Source organism: Trichomycterus rosablanca, chromosome 1, assembly GCF_030014385.1.
Source record: "Trichomycterus rosablanca isolate fTriRos1 chromosome 1, fTriRos1.hap1, whole genome shotgun sequence".
Taxonomy (NCBI): Eukaryota; Metazoa; Chordata; class Actinopteri; order Siluriformes; family Trichomycteridae; genus Trichomycterus; species Trichomycterus rosablanca.
Genome location: NC_085988.1, coordinates 83566494 through 83591995, shown reverse-complemented (window position 1 = coordinate 83591995; position 25502 = coordinate 83566494). Strand labels below are relative to the sequence as shown.

The window sequence follows — 25502 nt, the reverse complement described above, 5'->3', positions numbered from 1 at the left end:
CGATGTCTGTGCAGGAACCCTGTTTAGGTCGTCGTCCCTCCCTCTACAGACACACAGCCAATGCGATGTCTGTGCAGGAACCCTGTTTACGTCGTCGTCCCTCCCCCTACAGACACACAGCCAATCCGATGTCTGTGCAGGAACCCTGTTTAGGTCGTCGTCCCTCCCTCTACAGACACACAGCCAATCCGATGTCTGTGCAGGAACCCTGTTTAAGTCGTCGTCCCTCCCCCTACAGACACACAGCCAATCGTGTGCCTGTGCAGGAACCCTGTTTAGGTCATCGTCCCTCCCTCTACAGACACACAGCCAATCGTGTGCCTGTGCAGGAACCCTGTTTAGGTCGTCCTCCCTCCCTCTACAGACACACAGCCAATCGTGGGCCTGTGCAGGAACCGTTTAGGTCGTTGTCCCTCCCTCTACAGACACACAGCCAATCGTGTGCCTGTGCAGGAACCCTGTTTAGGTCGTCGTCCCTCCCTCTACAGACACACAGCCAATCGTGTGCCTGTGCAGGAACCCTGTTTAGGTCGTCGTCCCTCCCTCTCCAGACACACAGCCAATCCGATGTCTGTGCAGGAACCCTGATTAAGTCGTCCTCCCTCCCTCTACAGACACACAGCCAATCATGTGTCTGTGCAGGAACCCTGTTTAAGTCATCGTCCCTCCCTCTCCAGACACACAGCCAATCCGATGTCTGTGCAGGAACCCTGTTTAGGTCGTCGTCCCTCCCTCTCCAGACACACAGCCAATCCGATGTCTGTGCAGGAACCCTGATTAAGTCGTCCTCTCTCCCTCTACAGACACACAGCCAATCATGTGTCTGTGCAGGAACCCTGTTTAAGTCATCGTCCCTCCCTCTCCAGACACACAGCCAATCGTGTGCCTGTGCAGGTGCCTGGTCGGCTGAGAGCAGAACACAGCACAGGTGGGCTAGCTGTGCCAACCGAGCACCCACCCTCGTAGTTTCCGGCCTCAAAATTACAAGTGCACAGGGGGGGGATGCTGATCACGGATAGCAGTGCGCATGTTAGGCAGGTGAAAAGAAGTGGTCTGCAGTTGCACACGTGTGTGTGTAGGGGGGATTCTAGGGGATGCGACAGCCCTCCTCAATCGGGCATGGGGGTGTAGATGAACCCCCGACGTCAGCGCTGGAGGCCGGATGGACGTGCATCCCTGCAGTCATGTTCCACAATCACTCGCCGAACGCTCGACCGCGTATCGAGCGGAAGAAGAAAATCGCTCGTCTGTAATCATCGCGCCGCTTTAAACAAAACCACAGCTGTCCCGGTAATCACCGAACTGCAGCCGAATCAACGCCGACGCCTCGGCAAACCCGAACCCGCTCAACCGCACCGCTCCGGCGCAACACCTGCTTCCTGTTTACCGCTCAGCTTCCTTGTCATTTTTTGTCATTTTGTCATTTTTCGGTCAGACGACAGCTCGCCTCGGTGTTTTTCCCTCAGCGCATCACTTTTAAATTACATCACCGACTCTCTCATTCTCTCTCTCTTACTCTCGCGCTCTCTCCTCTCGCGCTCTCTCTCTCTCTGTAGACGTATTTCTGTATCTCCGTATCTCTTCCCCGTCTGTCTCATCAGCTTGAATAAAAAAGATGCAGGTGGGCTGTCAAACTGACGTGCATGTTTGGAAAGCCTCATCCACTAAGGGAAAAGTGTGTGTGTGTGTGTGTGTGTGTGTGTGTGTGTGTGTGCTGTCTTACTACCCGTACAGTCGGAGCAGATTCTAAAACATCAGCAATGTCTAAGTGTAACCACGAGCTACCCAGAATTCCACTCGTCGTTAGGTGTTGCGGGGACGAACATGAGGCTTGTCTGTTGCGCCGGTGACAAAAGGTCCTGAACCAAACCATGGCCAAAAATATATGGACAGCAGAGATAGTGTGTGTGTGTCGGGTTTGGGGTGTAAATAAACTCCAACTGTACCATGTGACTTTATCTAGTCCTGTTCTCATCTCTTCCACACATTTCTGATGAACTGGATGAACTAGATGAATCGGAACGCTGACTGTGAACCAGGCCCTCAGCTCCCGACGTAAGCGCTGGAGGCCGGATGGACGTGCATCCCTGCAGTCATGTTCCACAATCTAGTGGGTTTTGATTTTGGGGCAAGTGTTCAGGACTGACCCTGTATGTCAGAACACCAGGTAAAAAGAAGCGATTTGATGCTGCGCACGTGTGTGTGTGTGTTACCCTGCTGCGCATCACACACACACACACACACAAACACACACCAAAACCCTGGAGCTGGACCATATCGTCCACTGCTCACTTACACACACACACTGTACAGCAGGACTATGACTTCAGACTCTTTAGCCAATTTAGAGCAGCCAATCCACCATCTGCATGCTTTAAGAAGGTCAGAAAAGGTTCCAAGTGCATCTAATTGAAACCTACACAAAGAAGAAGAGAACATGCCACCCTGAGGGAAGAACCCAGGTCTCCTGGACCTTGGAACCCATCTCGACACACACACACACACACACCAAAACCCTGAAGCTGGACGACACCCACACTACCTGACGGTGACCACGATACCATGTGTACCATGCTGGCAAAGTGTCCATACCTTCCATCGCTCACTTAAACACACACACTGTACAGGAGAACTATGATTTCTGACACTGTGGGTGATTTAGAGCAGCCAATCCACCTTCTGCATGCTTTAAGAAGGTCAGAGGAAGGTCTGGAGTGTATCTAAAAGAAACCCACATCCACCCAAGATGAAGAGAACATGCCGCGCTGTACACACAGGACATGCCACGTTACCCTGCTGCGCATAACACACACACACACACACACACACACACACACACACCAAAACACTGGAGCTAGGACACTTTGGGTGATTTAGAGCAGCCAATCCACCTTCTGCATGCTTTAAGAAGGTCAGAAGGAGGTTCAAAGTGTATGTAATTGAAACCCACACCCACCCAAAATGAAGAGAACATGCCGCCCCGAGGAAAGTACCCAGATCTTACAGATCTTACTCACACACACACACACACACACACACACACACTGTACAGCAGGACTATAATTCGTACGAGGCTCCAGCCAGCATCAATTAAAAACCTATAAGACTTTAATATCCAAACTCTAAATTTGGGTCGTCGTGCTGTGAAAGTAATACGCACCATTTATTTGTTTGTGTGTGTGTGTGTGTGTGATGGTGTCCAATGATTATAGCGATACATAATCACTACATGTGGTGCGTCTCTATCTGTGTGTGTGTGTGTGTGTGTGTGTGTACACTAACAAATACCCAATTTAGTCGCGTTTCCTCATTTGGGTACAGCACACACGTCTGCATAAATCTTACCAATCGGGTGTGTATGACTTGGCAAAATGTGTGTGTGCACGTGTGTGTGTGTGTGTGTGCACGTGTGTGTGTGAGAGAGACACAAATTTGTCGCACCACCCACCAGGACGTTCAGCATCTCATAACGAGTGCTGTTCTGTTCAGCTTCGGCTGCAAGTTACTCGGTTCAGGATGTGAGTCACACACACACACACACACACACACACACACACACACACATGAAGCGCATGAATATTAATACCACTGAGCTCATTAGCATGGCCTAATTGGGCTGCACTGCCATCTAGTGAGACCAGCGAGGTCATGAATATTTATTAAGTGGGCGTGGTCGACATCCGCCTCTGCACTCGGCACCCCGGTCAGCGCCGAGGGACCGGACCCTTCCTGTCGGGGTGTAATTAGACACACTGCTCAGCAAGTGGCATCTGATAGTGGCTTTGCTCACTATCAGCATCCCAATTCATCCCAAAGGTGTTTACTATTGAGTCATTGAGGTCAGGGGTCAGTCCAGGATGATGTCCAGGGAGTTCCTCTATACCAAACTTGTCAAACTATGTCTTTATGGAGCTCATGCTGGAACAGGAAAGGGCCTTCCCTAATCTGTTGCATTGTAAGCCTGTTAGTAAAGCATACTATAGAAACACCTAATGTTAATAATTAGTCTTGGGGTCCACATACTTTTGGCAATATAGTGTAATTGTATCTGTCGCTGCTTCTAACCACAAAACCATTTTTTATACAAACACAGGGTGAAAGGCAGGAACACATTGGACCCTCGGACGTAACCAATCATGTCTGTGTAGACAACTGGATGGCTAATAGCACCACTGAGATTTGAATCAGGACTTGCAATCAGGACCAGGAAAACAAGAAACTAACATCACTACAAATCAAAACGGTCTAGAAACTGTGAAACCTAAGAGATGGAGAACATAAAGCTAAGAAAACAAGCTCACAGCGAACATTAGGTACGAGGAAATCCGGGGAATGTGAACCAAAAAATTGCAGAATGGAGTAAAACCTCTATAAGCTATGAAACATAAAGATTTGGGACACCAGGAATCAAGAGAACTTGGAAACTAAGGTCACTCTGAGTCAAAAAACCCTAGGACTACCAAACAGAGAAAGTTGGGACACCAGAAATATAAAGAACTTGGAAACCGAGGGCACCAGGATTCAAGAAACTCTAGGAATTACCAAACATAAAAAGTTGGAACACTAGAAAACCAGTACTCAAGAAGTATTAGAAACTAGGAACTTGGAAACTAAGGACACTAAAACAAAAAAACCTCTAAAAATATTTTAAAATAGTAACTAGAAACAATAAACCAAAGAAAAATAGAATCAAAATACTAGGATTCGTGGAGACAAAATTGAGACCATGAACAAAGAAATAAGGAAACGAACATGACTAGAAATAAAAAAAATAGCTCTGGGACACCAGGAATGAAGAGAACATCTAAACTGAGGACACTATGATTTAAGAAACTCTAGGAACTACCAAACATACAAAAATCGGGACACCAGAAAACTAGCTAAAGCAATTTCAAAATAGGAAATAGAAACAATAAACTAAAGAAAACTAGAAACGAAAACACTGGGAACCACAGAGAAGAAATAAAGAAATGAAAAAAAAAATTAAACAATAAAGCATTAAAAACATTAAAATGTAAAAATAGGAAATAAAAACAATAAACAAACAAACAAAAAAAATAGAAACTATAGAAACACTGAGAAAACTTGGAAACTTAAAAACACCAGAAAACATGAAACAAGAAATTAAGGAAACAAACACCAACAAATAAAAAAAAGTCTAGAAACTATAAAACATCAAAAGTTGGGACACCATGAAGCAAAAAAACTGAGGACACTAGAATTTAAGAAACTCTAGGAACCACCAAACATTAAAAGTTGAAACAAACTTGGAAACTAAAAACAGTAAACTAACAAACCGAAAACAATTTTAAAATAGAAAATAGAAACAATAAACCAAAGAAAACTAGAAACAAAACACTGGAAACCACAGAGAAGAAATGGAAACCAGAAACAAGAAATTAAGGAAACAAGAAACACTACTATAAATACAAAAAAACTATAACTATAAACTATGAAACATAAAAAGCTGGGACAGCAGGAATGAAGAGAAATTGGAATTTTAAAAGACTAGAAAATAAGAAACACTTGAAAATATAAAAACATGAGGAGCAGGAACACGGGAATCAAGAGAACATAAAAGCTAACAAAACAAGCTCACAAGAAACATTCAGAACCAGGAAATTTGGGAACTAGGGACGAGACCAGCGCAACAGGAAACGAGAAACCCTGAGGGTCTGTTAACACGAGGATCTGAAGCTCACAACTGAAGATCAAAGTGCGACAAATACAAGAAACATTAAAAACTATTAATATTTTCATCAGAAGGAGAAAAGAGCTGAGAAATACAGACACAAACTGCTGTGGGAACCTGCGTCACAACTCTGATGTCAGGTGACTGAAGTTCTAAAAGAAATAAATAATAAATTTAATAAAACCTCCAGGTTTCTTTCATTCTAACAGCTTCATCTCTGTAGATTTGAAACGCGGTGATTGGCAGGTCTGGCGTGGATGGTAATTAGCACGGTTGCTAGGGTGAAGGGGGCGGGTCCGTGTCTGCGGTGATAATGAGAGCGGTTCCCACGCGGCGGCCGCGGCGGACCCGCGACGGCTCGGCCGGGTCGGCGTTCGGGGTCCGTAATTACGGGTTGTTCTCTCTGAGAGAACATAATCGCCACCGAACGATGCAATTAGCCGACAGTCGACTCGGCCCCGTCGCTAGCTCGCTCGACCCCGCCGGGTACAGACCGGAGAGAGAGAGGAAGAGTGGATTGATAAGAGGAGGATTCAATACAGGAACTGATAACACACACACACACACACACACACCTACATACACATGTTCCAAAAATTAGGCAAACACTTGAAAATCGCACATCCGCTCTCATCTTTGAACAGAGGGGGCGCCAGGGGGCGGACCTGCAACTTCTGGCGTTCTCTTGCGAATGCTGATGAGCACTGGCCCCACTAGAGGACGTCGGGCCCTCATGCCACCCTCATGACCCGGTTTGACTCTCAAACAATCAGCTTCTAGCAGTGCCACACCCACACAGGGTTTCACAGGAACTCTACAGAACTCTACACACTTACCGTTACACCAGATCCCACGTACAGAGTCATAATTCAGTCGGAAAACACGCCCATCACATTTCATTTGATAGATAGATAGATAGGTAGATGGATAGATAGATAGATAGGTAGATGGATAGATAGATAGATAGATAGATAGATAGATAGATAGATAGATAGATAGATAGATAGATAGATAGATAGATAGATAGATAGATAGATAGATAGATAGATACACAGCAGTACCTTGAAACTCAACCTCAGAGTTTCAAGGTATTTTCTCCCATAAGGATGTTTGGGAAACCTGTTAATGCGTCCATTGTCCGTGGAACTGCAGATATTTTAGTCTAATGTAAAATAATGAGGTTGTTTTTGACACTTAAACACTGAAAATAACACAAATATAATATAAACACACTGAAATACAATGAAAAACAGTTAAATATAATGAAAGCTGCACTTTAGCTTTACTTCTTTATTGTTTCCTTATGCTGCTTAATGTTGGAGATACCGTATTCCCTTCAGTACCGGCGCATTCACATGAGAAGTGACACAATAGCTTTTGCGCTGGCACTTAACGTGACTTATTGTAGTAAAACAGCGAGTGATGAATGTGATTAGTGGAGGAACTTATGAGCAGTAATAATGAAGAGAAGTTTAGTGCTCCTGTCTCCTTCTTTTACTACATTAAACCACGTTAAGCTTTATTTTGAACCAGAAGCGTTTTAGACTCTGGGAGAAGCTGATTCTGATTCTCACCGTTTCTCAGAAGCTGGAGCTGTAACACAAGTTTAAAAGTGAAACAGGGAGGAGAATCCAGATAAACACAGATACATGTGGAGCTGTAACCCTGGATCTGACGCTTATTCCACACTAATGCAGATTCAGCTCATATACACGTCGAGTTTTAAGGTATACATTTCTTAAAGAAGAGCGACGGGTTTCAAAAATAACAAATTTAGGGGAGGTCGAGTTACAAGGTACCACTGTACAGATATATAGATAGAAATTTGGATAGATAGATAGATAGATAGATAGATAGATAGATAGATAGATAGATAGATAGATAGATAGATAGATAGATAGATAGATAGATAGATAGATAGATAGATAGATGTTTCTTACCTCTGTATGGTGGAGGACAGATCGCTTGTATCCTGTCTGTAGTGAAAGACAGAGAAAGTGAACGTTAGTGAAAGTATTAGAAGTGTAGAGAAAGTTTTTACGCCTGAATCGGTTTCTTTTACTCCTGGGACTGTAAATATAGATGTGTGTGTGTGTTGTCATGCGTGACATCGGCTGCAGGTGCAGTATAAGAAACACACACACACACATACACACACAGCAAATGCATCTGCAAGTATTCTTGGACAGATCTCCATAAGCTCTAAACACCTGGATTGAGGCAGTTTAGCCCATTTTTCATGGCAAATCCTATCACGCACCATCAGATACATTAGATACTTTCAAGCATTACACAAATGCATTCAGACAAATGACGACAACGGAGCGCCCAGGTGGCACAGCAGGATATTCCGCTCACGCACCAGCACCGAGTTTCTGAGCTCCCGAGTTTGAGGCTCAGTGTTGCCACCGGTCGGCTGGACGCCATCTGGCAGGCATAACTGGCAGTGCCTGCAGCAGATACCAATTGCAATTTGCAATTGCAAATTAGCAGCGGAAGACAAACTGGATGCGCTAAATCGGGAGCAAAAATGGGGAGAAAAACACCAAACCTGCTGTGAAATATGCTGGTGGGAGCATCGTGACGTGGAGCCGTTTCTATAAAACCACTACTAGATAGAAGCTACATGCTTATAGATACATACATTTGAACTGATCGATAAAGAGGCGTGTCTACATACTTTCGGCAGCAGTGCAAACATAGTGAGCTGCCTTGCTGCCTTCCTACCTGATCAGCTGCCTCATTCGAGAGGATTCTAATAAGACATTGAACTCATATGGCAGATTATTTAGACGCTCTACTTTACGTCATCTCAGTTTTAGCTTAGGCTGAGGAGGCAAAACACGCTAGCACGCCAGCTCACGTCTCCCGCCGTGTACCGAAGACGGTTGAACTGTCCCTGACGAGCCTGAATTTACACATAAACCACACTCGTATAATTACACCTTTATACAAATTAAACATCACTGAGGATTTATTTACTTTTATAAAGAACTCTGTTGGTTGCTCCTCATTCATCTGTACTGAATGCTGGGATTGCCCTCAGCGCTGAGGAGGCGTCGGACGCTCCCTCGTCATTCAGTCAGATCATCACTCAGAACTAAGGCGCCTCAGTAGGAGCATTTTAAGGGATCTAAGAATTTAGACACGCCCTCTTCTCGGGAGTGTAGGCTGATGTAAATGCGTCTGTGTAGAGAGATCACTTGGTTTTCAGGCTTGAATTAGACAAGTGTATTTACAGATATAGACAAAAGGCTTTCTTTTGCTCAGTGTGTGTGTGTGTGTGTGTGTGTGTTTCCGGCCGCATGCAAATAAATTGGTCCCTGGAGCTCGCAGAGCTGCCGATCTGACAGCTCCCAAACCAGAGCCGAGCACGACTGGCCTCACACCATCTATTCTATTCACTTATTAATAATGAGGCCTTTTATTTTTTTCCCGTCCGGATAAAACGAGAGAGATGAAAAACGACGGCATATGTCTCGCCTGGCACACACACACACACACATTCGAGCGGCCCAAGACTCGCTTTTGCATTTCAAAGAGACGCGGCGTGACTGCTGGCCGCTGTCCGACTAATACACACACTAACCACGAGGGCTGAGGGATAATGATAGAGACCGATACACACACACACACACACACACCTCAGTACCCACTTATCCATCACTACAATGCTTAAAACCCAATAAATTCGGCCGTGTGGTGCAGGTTTTTGATACGCTAGCCTGGGTTTGAGTCTTGCATTGACACCAAGAGCTTCCATGAGCACTGAAGCGCACACGGCGGGGTAAGCATGTGTCGTGCAATCAATGAGGACAATGCAAATTTTTTCTCAAGTACTGATCTTTCAATATGAATAACTAGTGGATTAATGCGACTTATTAGTACTTGATATTTCATAGTCTATTTTGTTGTAAAATCGGGTTATATATGTGTGTATCAAATTATATACAGCAGGTATTTAGGGCAAAACGCCTCACATTTACTGGTTAATCTGCACTTTGAGGCGTCCTAGCAATCCTACGGCAATTCAGTCAGCAGTCAAAGTCTAAAGCAGCTAAAAACATGACTCGGGTAACTGAGTCTGGAAAACTAACAACCAATTCTGTGGACACAGAAGGGCGAGAAGTTTCGTATTTGAGACAGAACATGAAGCCTCGAACCGTTGCTGGATGTTCTAGGTTTACATTCGACTATAAAGGGATCTGTGCTGTGTTTTGTAGTTTCTATTTATTCTATCATTAAGCACATTTTCCCGTGAATTTAGCAACAGAAGACGTAATACTCGTAAGAGTTTGGGTGTTTTAGCAGCACACACTGTACACAATACAATACATACTTCTAACATTACGGTAACAGTTTGGGGGAAGGTCCGTTTCTGTTCCAGCCTCAACACACCTACACACCACTGCTAAAATAGTGTTTGTTTTAACCAATAGTGACACTAAGGCACAATATATTGTAGTTTTATTATTATAATTATAATTATTATTATTATTATTATTATTATTATTATTATTGTTCTTGTTATTATTATTATATTACTATTAGTATTATTATACTATTATTTTAGATTATTATTATTATTATTATACTATTATTATTATTACTGTTATTATTATTATTATTATTATTATACTATTATTATTATTACTGTTATTATTATTATTATTATTGTTATTATTATTATATAATTATAAGTATTATTATAATATTATTTTAGATTATTATTATTATTATTTAACTCTTCTTATTATTAATATTGTGTTTAATTATATTATATTATTATTATTTTAGAATATTATTATTATCATTATTATTTTAGATTTTTATTATTATTATTATATTAATATTTGACTTTTCTTCTTATTATTAATATTGTTTTTTTATTATTATATTAATATTATTATTATGTTATTATTATTACCATTATTATTGCTATTTTTATTATTGTTATTAAATTATTGTATTTATTTTATTTTAGCAGCACACACTGTACAAAATACAATACATACTTCTAACATTACGGTAACAGTTTGGTGAAGGTCCGTTTCTGTTCCAGCTTGGCTGTGCTCCTGTTCCACAAATGAAGATCCATTAAGACACGAGTCGACAAGTTTGTTGTGGTGTGGAAAAACCTGATTTTATCCTTTGAAGATCTGGATGAATTGGAATGTTGACTGCCAGCAAGGCTTCCTCACAAACTACTGAACAGGCACAAATTCCCACAGTTGCTTCTCAGAAGAGTGAAGGCTGTTATCTCCATTACGGACTTTCATATTAACAATCATAATCAGGTGTCCAAATACTTTTGGCCATCTAGTTCACGCTCAGTTGCCGGCCAGTAACAGCATTCTAATTAATCCCAAAACCTGTTCTATAGGGTTAAAATCAGAGCTGTGTCCAGGCTGGACTTGTTTTCATGGACCTAGCATTTGCACAGAGGTGCAGTCATTCAGAAACAAGAAAGGGCCTTCCCTAAACTGTTGGAACAAAGTTGGAAGCATATAACATAATTTATTAGAATAACTTAATAAGTAGGACGAGTGTCTAAATATTTCTGGCTGTATGAGGTAAGAAAGGGCGGAATGACAACTTGTTAGCATGTTGCCACACACACACACACACACACACACACACACACACACACACACACACACACACACACACACACACACACACACACACACACCCTGACAGTCAGTAATAATGTGATAAATACGCCGTCGCTCTGTCAGTAAGAAGACGGATGGCGTGAACATGGCTTGGTCTCGCCTCCCCGCGCAGCGTCTGATCAACCTGTCGTCCGACACACAATTTGGCTAATTTTACCCAATTTAGACGAGCTAACCGCGGCTAACGGGACAGAACTAATTGCCGTTTGGAGTTAAACTCGAGCATCTGCTGAGAGACACTTCACAGAGCACGTTTTCTGCTCGCTTCCTAATGCAGCTCGTCTCAGTTCGGGAGGAAAAAACGCGCCTCGTCAAAAAACAACGGAGGGCGGCGGATGCTAAAGCGACGGCGCTTCGTCTCTTCCTCTCCGTCGCTGTATGCTAATTTCTCCTCTCGACATCAGATATCATTATCTTTCTCTCACAAACCCAGAACCATCTGTGCGTCGGTATCGTTTTTCCTCCTCCAGCTCACACACACACACACACACACACAGCAGAAACATCAGATCACGCTGAATAGCTTAGATGTGGGTACGGTGACCTTTGACCTTTGTGAATGTTAGCCCTCTGAATGCAGTGTTTCCTTGTTCCCAATATTTCTAGGCTCCTGATTTCCCTGTGTGTTACGTTCTTACATCGTTGTGGAGAGTTCTGTAGGATTAACACTGAAGTCACATGATCACGATTCAACACCCCTACTGACTGCTGCTAAAATAAACGATCTGAATTCAAACTCAGGAGTGGCAAATTTGTGGTTCCCATCAAACCTCAGTCCAGCAGATTTGTGTTTCCCATCAAACCTCAGTCCAGCAGATTTGTGGTTCCCATCAAACCTCAGTCCAGCAGATTTGTGGTTCCCATCAAACCTCAGTCCAGCAGATTTGTGGTTCCCATCAAACTTCAGTCCAGCAGATTTGTGGTTCCCATCAAACCTCAGTCCAGCAGATTTGTGGTTCCCATCAAACCTCAGTCCAGCAAATTTGTGTTTCCCATCAAACCTCAGTCCAGCAAATTTGTGTTTCCCATCAAACCTCAGTCCAGCAAATTTGTGTTTCCCATCAAACCTCAGTCCAGCAGATTTGTGTTTCCCATCAAACTTCAGTCTAGCAGATTTGTGGTTCCCATCAAACCTCAGTCCAGCAGATTTGTGGTTCCCATCAAACCTCAGTCCAGCAGATTTGTGGTTCCCATGTCGGACTTCAGCAGGAGGTTTTTCAGATCTGGAGTAATTTAAACCCTCTGCGCTTTCGCAACTTGGCCGCAAAACCCGCCGGCTGTCAAGAACCCGAAGCCCGTCTGGATCGGGTTCAGGATAAGTTACGATCTGTGGCCAGCGGTTCTGAAGGAACGGCCAGAGCTGAGGTCATTCCAGCTGTGCTGTGTGTGTGTGACGCTGAACAGGTTTCGATTCGCTCGATCTGAAGCTGATATCTTTGTACTGGTCGCTTATTTTTCAAATCTGCGGCTGCTGGAACGAATTAATTCTATTTGATTAATTAAATCATTGCTTGATCTGCGCTTTGGAGTCAGCATGAGGTCAGACACACCTCCTGTACTGGGACTGATGGGTACAGCAGGGACGCTTCATCTGTAACGGGGAGGGACGCCAGAATAGGGAAAATTTAAAACTACAGCGTCCATTTATTTAAGGAACAATAAAACAAAAATATGATGTCCACAACTCACGATGGAGAACAGGGGACGAAAAAGGGATAGAGCAGTTTGGAGACCAAACATACTTTACTGGGACTGATGGGGACAGATTCCAAACAGACATAGAAACCAAACTTCTTTTACTGGGACTAATGGGAGAACAAACGTCCTTTACTGGGACTGATGGGGACGAATTCCAAAGACATAGAGACCAAATGTCCTTTACTGGGACTAATAGGAGACCAAAGCTCCTTTACTGGGACTGATGGGGACAGATTCCCAAAACATAGAGTCTAAACATCCTTTACTGGGACTGATGGGGACGAATTCCAAAGACATAGAGACCAAATGTCCTTTACTGGGACTAATAGGAGACCAAAGCTCCTTTACTGGGACTGATGGAAACAGATTCCAAAGACATAGAGACCAAACGTCCTTTACTGGGACTAATGGGGATGGACTACAACAGACATAAAGACCAAATGTCCTTTACTGGGACTGATGGAAACAGATTCCTAACCTCCCTTAATGGGACTAATGGGAACAGATTCAAAACCTCCTTTACTGGGACTAATGGGCATGGATTGCAGACAAACATAGAGACCAAATGTCCTTTACTGGGACTGATGGAAACAGATTCCTAACCTGCCTGGGGATGGATTACAAACAAACATAGAGACCAAACTCCCTTTACTGGGACTGATGGGGACAGATTCTAAACAGACATAGAGACCAAACCTTGTTTACTGGGAATAATGGGGACTAACAAGTACAGAGCCATTGCCTCCTTCAATGGGACTAACAGGTTTAGGGAAGGCCCTTTCCTGTGACTGTATGACTGCCCGTCTGATGTATATGAGGTCTATAAAAATGTAGTTAGACGAGCTTAACGTGAATAAACGTTAGCGGCCTGACAACTGGTGTTGGTTAAAGCCCCACCATGACCAAGCTGCCTCTGTTGGACCCCTGAGCAAGACCCCAAACTCACAATAGCTCAAAACTATACTCACGTTGGATAAAAAGCACACAAGAGCTTTGGTTTATTGACTTGGATGGTTAAGGTGGTGGACTAGTAATCAGAAGGTTGCTGGTTTAATATGGTTAAAAAATGACACCTCGGGGCTAAAGTTTAAAAAAGCGACGCTAATTATGCCAGCGGCCGCCTCTGACGTCCCGCCGTAATTCTGCTCGGCGGCCCGTGAACCGAGCGGGTCACCGGATCCGGGGTTCGCGTATCCGAGCGTCCCGGCTCGAGTTTAAATCCGTCATCTGGATCCACTCTGCCTCGTTACACCTCTCATTCCTCACGAGCGGAGGGAGCGGCCGCCGGAGAGAAAGAACAAGGCTAGGCCTCATTTAACGCCGAGCGCTCACGGGGCGAATTTACCCGCGAACGAGCTCTCGCACACACGCTGGCACCATCGACGCCGTACCCTACCGTACCGTACCATACCGCCGTTCATCATTCATCCTTCTCTGTGGCTTACAGCTCCTCAAACTAAGCTCCATTACCCATCATCCCTACAGTCAAACGTTTACCAACCGTCGTCAGGCTATGTTACGATTTCCTTTCATAAATAACGCGCTGTGCCACGCGGCGGTCTGTCATGGGGTTTAACTCTCGACAGTTCCGCCCGCCTGGGTGGTACGAACGCGCTAACATCTCCTCCTGTCTGGTGGATGAGGCGACGGTAGAGGAATACTAGAGTATAGCGTGTTCTTCCGCTGCTGACCGTTGGAAAGACCTTGATGGCATCACACGCTTCGAAAACGCCGGGTAGTCAGTACAATATACACAATATGGCCAAAAGTGTTTGGACCCCTTACCCTGAGCTTGTCGGACTGATCAAGGTCAAAGTGTACAGGTAACGTCCTTCCCTAAACTGTTAAATGAGGCGAGGGTAGAGGAATACTAGAGTATAGCGTGTTCTTCCACTGCTGACCACTGTAAAGACCTTGATGGCATCACACGCTTCGAAAACGCCGGCTACTCAGTACAATACACACAATATGGCCAAAAGTGTTTGGACGCCTGACCCTGAGCTTGTCGGACTGATCAAGGTCAAAGTGGGTCACCGGGAAACAAAGGCACACAGGCGACGCCCACCTAGAAGCAATTTAGAGCAGACAATGCACCTTTCGCATGCTTTTGGGAGGTGGCAGGAACAGGTAAGGTCCTTCCCTAAACTGTTGAATTGATTTTCAGAATGGGTGTCTGAAATACCTGAACTCAACAATTCAGAGGGGTGTCCAGATACCTCTGGCCACAGGGTGCATTTGATGTGTTACCCAGTGGACAGATGTGGCCGGTCAGCTAACACACACACACACACACACACACACACACACAGCAGTGTGTTACCGGATGGCAGGACACTAGATGACCGGCTGTGCCAAATAAAACATCTGCCAAATTGCGTCAGTGCCAAAAAATGACCCACCAGAGTAACACAGCACACACACACACACACCACACACACACCACACACACACACACACACACACACACGCACGCACGCACGCACACACACACACTGAGCTTTTTCCTTCATTATTTTTCTCAGTTTTGTGTTTTGCTGATGAGCTGCTGCCTCAAAAATTCATCAGTTCGACCTCTGGATTCCTTCCTAGTGATTACGATAGACTGGACACTATATGGTCAAAAGTATTTGGACACCTGAGCGTGGGTTTGTCGGATGTGTTGGACACTGGAGTTTCTTTAAAGCGAGATTTTCTTCATGTCTTTATAGAGCGAGATCACGTTAATGACTTTACTTCATTTCCTAGCTAAATGTGAACCAATATTAATAATCTCCATATGAAAAAGCTTTCTGCTCTCCATGATTATTAAATCTTATTTTCTCAATTTGAGAAATAAATTGAGCAAAAAATAAAATAAAATAAAATAAACCAATAAAGTTGAACAATGTCATGTCATGCTGTCTAAAAACAAAACAAAACAAAAAAACATTTTCTCTATTATATATAGTCTAAATAAAGTAAATAAGTAATAAAGAAATAAACTTATAAAAAAACTATTGGACGCTCGGGTGGTGAAGTGGTAAAAGATGCAAGAACACCCATACTGTCCAAACTAAATAAAATTATTATTTTTAATATAATAATAATACTAATAATAATAATAATAATAATAATAATAATAATATCTTAATTATTATTACTATTATTTGGTATTAAGATTATTTTTTATTTTAATCATTATTATTGTTATTAATAATTATTATTTTGATTTTAATTTAAATATAATTTTAATATTATTATTATTATTATTATTATTATTATTATTATTATTATTAACCATAATATTATTACTTTTATTTTCCTCATTAATAATTTTAATATTCTAGTTATTCTAATTATTAGCTGTAATATTATTTTTTTATTTGTAATTTAATTTAATTATTGTTATTATTTAGTATTATATTATTTAAATTATTACTATTATTATTATTAAAAATATATAGTATTATTATTCCTTTTATTATTAATATTATTATTATTACTTTCTGAATTATTAATTTTATTATTCTAATTACTATTATTATTTACTAATAAAATTATTTTAACTATTATTATCATAATTATTATTAACTTAAATATTAATTGTATTTATTGTATTTATTTTTAATGTACTTATTATTGTTGTTTTATTTGTAGAAATTAATTTATATTTATTATTAATATTTAGTATAATGTTGATGCATGCTCAATAATCCAGGTACACAAATCCACAAAGTTGAATCAGTTCATCTGGACACAAGTTTGTTGTAAACTTGTGTCCAGATGAACTGATTCAACTTTGTGGATTTAGTATAATATTATTATTCTTATTATAAATTATTATTATTATTATTATTATTATTATTATTATTATTACCATTTTATTATTATTATCGTTTTATTATTATTATTATTATTATTAATTTTTATCATTATCATTTTATTATTATTATCGTTTTATTATTATTATTATTATTATTATTATTATTATTATTTCTGTTAAACACAGTCATAGCTTTTACGACGGCTGGTCAGATTCACCATCACTGTGAGGTCACAGCTAAACGAGAACCATTATTAATAATCTCCATATGAAAAAGCTTTCTGTTCTCCACGTTTATTAAATCTCAGTTTTTTTTTGTCTCGGCTCGTCCGGACGGCGCTGAATATGGAGGATGTCGCCCTGAATTAAAAAGGGCAGCGTGGGTGAGAAATGTCAGAGCTTAATCCTCTTTAATAAGCTCATATGATGATTTCATCTCTGATTATGCTTTCATTCGGTCCTCATAAGGACGTGATAATCCGGTCGCTCCTCTGAGACCGGCGGGGTGTGATGATGATCCTCCTCAGAAAATCTGGACCTTGTCCTCTGTGCCTCGGACGTTAACGTGAGATTGAACGGATGAACTTTAACGAGGCGGAGCGGAGACGAACGATCGGCTCTGGAGGAAGTTCAGACCGAAAGTATTTGGACGCCTCACTGTGAGCTTGTGCAAAGTTGGAAGCATAGTACCTCCTTCAACCGCTTCTTTTTACCAGACAGTAGGAACATCACACAAAAAGTTCTTTTCCCAGTTGTCATTTCCAATTCCCAATTGTAACTTCCTTTGCCACTGCACACCCCCTCCCTGTCCAAAGAAGGCTGCTCACGCTATGCTCTAATTATTCCTCCACCTCGAGTGCCACTATCTCCAGACTGACACAAACAAACACTCTGTACCACGCTCAACCAAACTGGTGGCACCAAACCTTCAAGGTTTATAATCCGTCTGTCTGTTTGTCTGTCTCTGTCTGTCTGTCTTTCTATCTGTCTGTCTGACTATATGTCTATCTTTCTATCTATTTGTCTGTCTGACTGTCTATCTATCTATCTATCTATCTGTCTGTCTGTCTGTCTGTCTGTCTGTCTGTATATCTGTCTGTCTGTCTATCCCTGTCTGTCTACCTACCTGCCTGCCTGCCTGCCTCTCTCTCTCTCTCTCTCTCTCTCTCTCTCTCTCTCTCTCTCTCTCTCTCTCTATCTATCTATCTATCTATCTATCTATCTATCTATCTATCTGCCTGCCTGCCTGCCTGCCTGTCTGTCTATCTATCGCGACTAAGAACGTTTTACCGTCTGAAATCAGGTCACATGTTTGATGTGTTACCGTTTATTAAAACACACTGTGGCATCACCGGGGCTCAGATTCACCAAATGGATTTCGGTGCCACCTGAGAGCCCCTCGCCCTAATTATTGTGGCATCCAGACTGAATGTGATGCTGGATTAAACCCCCCCATGCCATGGAACAATACACTTGCAAATCCTGAACTGCAACACATTTTGATTAGTATCTCTCTCTCTCTCTCTCTCTCTCTCTCTCTCACACACACACACACACACACACACACACAGGGCTGGAGATAACACAATCTGTGCTTGTTGTTACACGGTGTGATAGAAACTACGAGTGAGGCAAATATAAAAGATAGATACCAGTTTAAAGAAAGAATAAGCAATGCCAATTAGCCAAGCTGTGTTTAAGTGTTTAATTGTTTAAGTGTGTGTGTGTGTATGTCATGCATTGCTGAGGAAAAATAAAAATAAATACAGACATTTCTAAATAACCTAAGCAAATTAAATAGGGTTTTAATAAAAAACTGGAGAGCTGGAGTAATGTGTGTGTGTGTGTGTGTGAACATGCTTTTAATGAAGAAAAATAATCTGAGCAGCTTCCTGATGCAGAGAGAAAAACCAACGCTGGCGACGACACAAAACACTCGAAATCCCCACGAGAGCCAATCAGCAAATCAGTATCAATTAAGCTGGAGGAGCCGACAAAAACGTACACGGGGCTTTGTTTCAGCTAATGAAGTCTGCTGAGTACACACACACACACACACACACACACAGTATTTAAGCCTGACATGGCATCCAGTCAGAATGACAAAAACAACAAAAATACCAGAAGTAAAAAAATTAAAAATAGCTGCAACCATGCAGCAAATATAAAGAAAAATATAAGAAAAGGAACTGATTATGAAAAAGAAAGAAAAGAAGCCATTAAAAAAAAGAAATGGTAAAAATAAAACATGGCAAAAATAATTTTAAGTTAAAAAGAAAATGTAATAAATAAAATTATTTTATAAAAAAATATAAAAAAACAACAAAAAAAACATTAAAAATAAAACAAAAAAGTTTTACAATGTTGTGTCATGCTGCCCATGTAAAGAAAAAATAAATACAATTATTTGAATAAAAAGAAAATTTTTTCTTATTAAATATAGTTTTGATAAAATAATAAAGTATAAAATTTGTAAAATAATAACAATAATTATTATGACTATATTATTATTTTATTTTCATTATTATTATTATTATTATTATTATTATCATTGTCTTATTATAATTATTAATAATTATTAATAGATATTATTTATTTTATTTTATTTTAATTGTTAATTCTATTATTATTATTATTATTATTAATAATAAAAAATGGAAAAATAAAAAAATTTAAATAATAAAAAATGGAAAATGATGAAACTATGAAAATAAAAATACTAATATAGTAATTTCTTATTATTATTATTATTACTGTTATTATTTAATTTTCATCGCTATAATATTATAATAATAGTAATTATTATTATTTGTCTTATTATAATTATTAATAATCACGAAATTAATAATATTTCATTTTATTTTTATTGTTAAATGTATATTTATTAATAATTATTAATGTAATTTGTATTTTTATTATAATTATAACTTTCATTAATATTATCACTATTAATATTATTTTTATTTTCATCATCATTATTATTTGTCATATTATAATTCTTAGTTAACATTATTGTTTTTTTATTGAAATTGTTAATTGTATTATTATTATTATTTGTCTTATTATAATTATTAATTAATATTAATGTTATTTTTATTTTATTTATTCATGTAATTATTATAATAATTATTATTATTTTATTATTATTATTAATTATTATTATTGTATTATTAGTTTATTATTATTATTATTATTATTATTATTATTTCATTACTATTATTATTATCATTATTATTTTATTATTATTATTTTATTACTATTATTAATTATTATTTTTAATATTATTATTGTTATTATTGTTGTTACTATTATTATTATTATTTTAAATAATAATACTATTATTATTATTATTATTATTATTATTATTATTATTATTATTATTATAATAACACTGACGTCAGGTACAGTTGAATACAGCTGTAGTTTTTAGTATTAATAATAATAATAATTATTATTTTTATTATTATTATTATAGCACTGACGTCAGGTACAGTTCAATACAGCTGTAGTTTTTATTATTATTATTATTATTATTATTAATAATATTATTAATATTATTATTGTAATTATTATTGTTACTATTATTATTATTATCATTATTATTTTATTATTATTATTTTATTACTATTATTAATTATTATTATTATTAATATTATTATTGTTATTATTATTGTTACTATTATTATTATTATTATTATTATTTTTTTAAATAATAATACTACTATTATTATTATTATTAATATTATTATTATTATTATTATTTTTATTATTTTTAATAATAATAATATTATTATTTTTTTTTTTTAAATTATTATTATAACACTGACGTCAGGTACAGTTGAATACAGCTGTAGTATGTTTATAAGCCCAGATCAGATTCACCAGCACTGCGGCTCTAACGGGTTCCAGTGGAGTTAAAAGGATTCACGGCTGATGAAACATCGATTCCTAGATCAGGCAGGAATCTTGTTCAGGATCCAGTCTGATAAACACACCAGTAAGAGCAGAGCTTCTGATAACAGATCTGATAACAGAGCAGGAGCAGGAACAGCCGCGCTGATGGACGCGGCATCATGAGGAGGAACACGAGGAGCTGGAGAAGTTCCAGGAACTAAAAAAAGAATAGGCAGGAATGTTTGAGGAGGAACTAACATGGTGCTGTTGGTGATAGGAACCTCCAATCACAGGAACGACCGACACGCTGAACCACGCCCGTTAGTGTGAGACAGGATTATCAGCAGAATAGGGGCCGGAGTCGAGGGGCCACAAACGAAAAACTACACTACAGAGCCAAAAGTATCTGGACACGCCGAGTAACTATTGACTGCAGGTGTTTCATCCACACGCACTGCACATGCTTTTATAGTCACACGCTTCTAACCCTGCACCAACAGTTTGGGGAAGGCCCCTCCCTGTTCCAGCATGAAAGTGGGGCCCATAAAAACAAGGTTTGGTCAGTTTGGTCCGTAGGAACTCTGATAGTTGAATAGTTTAGGCCACTTGGTTTAGGTAGTGGACTAGTTTAAGCCACTTGGTTAAGGTAGTGGACTAGTTCAAGCCACTTGGTCAAGGTAGTGGACTGGTTCAAACCACATGCTTAAGGTACTAGACTGGTTCAAGCCATTTGGTTAAGGCTATTAACTGGTTCAAGCCACTTCATTAAGGTAGTAGACTGGTTCAAGCCCAACGATTAAGGTAGTGGACTGGTTCAAGCCACTTGGTTAAGGTACTATACTGGTTCAAGCCTCTTGCTTAATGAAGTAGATTAGTTCAAGCCACTTGTTTAAGGTAGTGGACTGGTCAAAGCCCCATGGTTAAGGTAGTGGACCGGGTCAAGTCACTTGATTAAGGTAGTAGACTGGTTTAAGCCTCTTAATTAGGGTACTAGACTGGTTCAAGCCTCTTGATTAAGGTACTAGACTGGTTCAAGCCTCTTGCTTAAGGTTCTATACTGGTTCAAGCCTAATAATTAAAACAGTGGACTGGTTCATGCCTCTTGATAAAGGTATTGGACTGGTTCAAGCCACTTGCTTAAGGTACTAGACTGGTTCAAGCTCCATGATTAAGGTAGTTGACAAGTTCAAGCCCCTTGGCTAAGGTACTAGACAAGGTTCAAGCCAATAATCCGGTGTCCAAATACTTCTGGCCAGAAGCAATAAGGCGCTAAATTTACAAAGCTGATCTAATATTGTTTAATAATATAATCAGATATTAATTAATTAGTTTAATTAGAGCCATTATATCTCTGGAACCGAGTCACGATTGGCCAAGTCGGTGGATTCAAGGTTCTTTTGGTTCCGTTCATAATTAATCACGAGCTTCATTACAGAGCACAAACAGAATAAAGAATCATTAATCTGCTTTTAATGTTTCCATTACATTAAAAAACAGCTCTGCTCCTATTTTTACTCCCAATCTAGTCATATCCAGTTCCCTGATTTGTATTCCTGCCGCCACACGTGTGCAGTACCGACCGCTTTGTTCCCACTGCACCAGATGGGTGTAGATGGAGATACGTATCGCGCACGGAGAGTCACGCACTGATCCTCATTATCCCCCGTCTCTGTGCAGTGCCATCGATCAGCCAGCAGAGGTCGTAATCGCAGCAGCTATGGTACCCCCACCCTCGGACGAGCCAATCATTGTTGCACCACCCAAGCGCAGATGCTTTCTAGTGTGTCTTTTAACAGAATGTCTGTGACTGACTGTCAGTGGGTAGCACTGTTGCCTCACAGCAAGAAGGTCCTGGGTTTGATTCCCAGGTGGAGCAATCTGGGTTCTTTCTGTGTGGAGTTTGTATGTTCTGCCTTGTGCCCATTGAGAGCTCATTGAGGGCACAGGACACACCCACACCCACACAAACCAGAACTCCAGGAGGAGACACACACAGACTCGGGGAGAACATGCAAACCACACAGAAAGGACCCAGATTGCTCCCACCTGGGAATCGAACCCAGGACCTTCTTGCTGGGAGGCGACAGTGCTACCCACCGAGCCACCGTGCTTTGTTAAAATTGATACGTGGGGGGGCACAGTGGCTCGGTGGGTAGCACTCTCGCCTCACAGCAAGAAGGTCCTGGGTTCGATTCCCAGGCGTGGCAATCTGGGTCCTTTCTGTTTGAAGTTTGCATGTTCTCCCTGTGTCTGTGTGGGTTTCCTCTGGGAGCTACTAAAAGTCCTGTGTGTGTATTAGTGTGTGTGATGGACCTGTCCAGAATGTTTTCTGCCTTTAGCCCACTGAATCACACCCACTGCAACCCTGACCAGGATAAAGCGGTGGTAAATCAGACCTTAACCAGTGAATGAATGAGTAAATGACTAGCATTGCCACTTTAAGCCATCGGTCAACATTTAATCACGTAAAATGGTGAAATACTGCTGCACTGATCCAGGGTTCGAATCTCCAGTGGTGCTATCAACCCGTCAGGCATCTATATACAAACTTGATTGGCTGTGTGATCTGGGGGAGGGAGGGGGGGGTGGCTGAGGCCTACAATAGATAGTGTCCTGTCCGGGACCACAACTGAACATTTACAGACCCTCATAAAGTACACACAATCTCTGCAATGATGATTACAGTATCGTGAGACTTCATGGCTGAGCTGTTGTTGCTCCTAGATGATTCCACATAACGTTAATAGCAGTTAAACTAGACAGCTCGGGCTGCCAGTGCCGTGTTGTAGTGTGACGTGGGTATAATGGGCGTGGACGGGCATGGCAGACGTCTTTATTCAAAGCGACTTACAGTACTGTGACAGTATACAGTCTGAGCAATTGAAGGTTAAGGGCCTTGCTCAAGGGCCCAACAGTGGCATCCTGGCAGTGGTGGGGCTTAAACCAGCGACCTTCTGATAACTAGTCCAGTACCTTAACCACTAGGCTATGGAAACTGCAACGATCTCATTGAGCTGGTGAGTTTGGAAATATGTATACATGCTTGGGTGGTGGCGTGCAGCAATGTGTGTGTGTGTGTGTGTGTGTGTGTGTGTGTGTGTGCAGTAGTAATAACTCCCAGTGGGACGGTGTCTCAGTGTGTCTTGTTGTGGGGACAGCATGACAGGAGGGAGAAAAAAAAAGGGTGAAGGCTGTCCGCTGTCCTCTTCTGCACTGGACAGTAATTGGCCAAGCGTATCCACACACACACACACACACACACACACACACATGCACAGCAGCCACATCGTATCAGGATCTCTACAGTGACCATTGAGCTACTTTGGCCCATGCAGGAGACCACCAGACATGAACTGTGTTTATGTTTATGAGACACACACACACCGTAAACACACACACACACACACACTTACAGTGTGTTAACGACAGTGATGCTGATAGGGGCCGATCAGCAGCGACAGAATGGTATGATGTGGAGCAGGGGTGTCAAACTCATTTTCACCCAGGGCCACATCAGCATTATTGTGGCCCTCAAAGGGCCGATTGTAACGTATCCTGCTGTGATTGCAGTCTGTTGTTTTTCTTGGAGGCTGAATTCTGCATTTATATTGTCTTACTTTACCACAGACACGGCCTCATAACACAGACGCACCGGTTTCTCTTCCCGAAGCACAAACTTGTTTTCATTTTCATTCAATTTCCTCCTTCTGCTTAATTTTCTTACTTATCTTCTTGTACATTTTGGGATTATGTGTAAATATTTCTTAACATCATCTACTGGCGGGATGTGTCAATTTGCAGGTCACAAAATCAGCCTGCATTTTGAGAGATGCAGTTAATGTAGGATTTTACAGTGTATTTTAAGACAATTGTTCTGCCCTCACTAATAGTTTATCCCCCTTGCTCAGCTAGACAGACAGACAGACAGACAGACAGACAGCTCTCTTCAGAATACAGTCGGTTTATTTGCTTCCCAGCTGTGTGATACACTGTGTGCACCAGAATGAAGTAAAAATACAAACAATAAAAACAATAAAGAACTTAATACAGTACAAGCACACAGCTGTAGTCAAGTGTTACATCTGGTACAATATGAGATTTACCCAAACGTAAAATAACGCTAACGGGTTAGCATTTTGTGTAAAGATACTAATTGCTATAGTAACGGTAACAATTGTATTTAATTACGGTAAATTTGTAACTAAAACGCTGTGATATACTCACTAAACATTTACAAACAACTGAGAATATAAACGCCACGACTTACAGACGATGCTTTGGTAATATATTACAAGATAATTATTTATATTTATTATTATCGTTTACATTACTACCCGCGTTCTTTTGCCGTAAAAATCACATGGCTACTCAGCGAAGGTCAAAGTTAGTTGCCATGAATACGATGTCACCGGTTGCCGTTTAAAGGCGCAGGACTCCCATTAAATTATAAGCGCGTCTCTGTAACGACTCGAACCATCACAACAATCGTACAGTCGTTTAAGCTCTCGCCGGATCTGGCCCGCGGGCCGTGAGTTTGACACCCCTGATGTGGAGGGAAATAATTAACATTACATTTTAAACTTTGCATCACGGTCCTTCAGAACAATGAGGGAAGGAATCTGACGACGTGTGATAGCTTCAAAAGTATCTGGACACCCAATACCCATTTTTTTGAGCTCGTAGCCACTGATGCGCCGCTGCTTTCACATCATCATCACCACATGAAAATCTTCTTCCCCTT

At 40.7% G+C, this 25502-nt stretch overlaps 1 protein-coding gene across 1 annotated transcript in view; it reads right to left on the bottom strand.

The window, feature by feature from the left end:
- celf2 (cugbp, Elav-like family member 2) overlaps positions 1-25502 on the bottom strand; it is a 231081-nt gene that overhangs the window by 155909 nt on the left and 49670 nt on the right. Inside the window, exon 2 of the mRNA XM_062996804.1 lies at positions 7633-7668. Within this exon, the coding sequence (XP_062852874.1) occupies positions 7633-7668 (36 nt within the window). The remainder of the gene's footprint in view (positions 1-7632; positions 7669-25502) is intronic.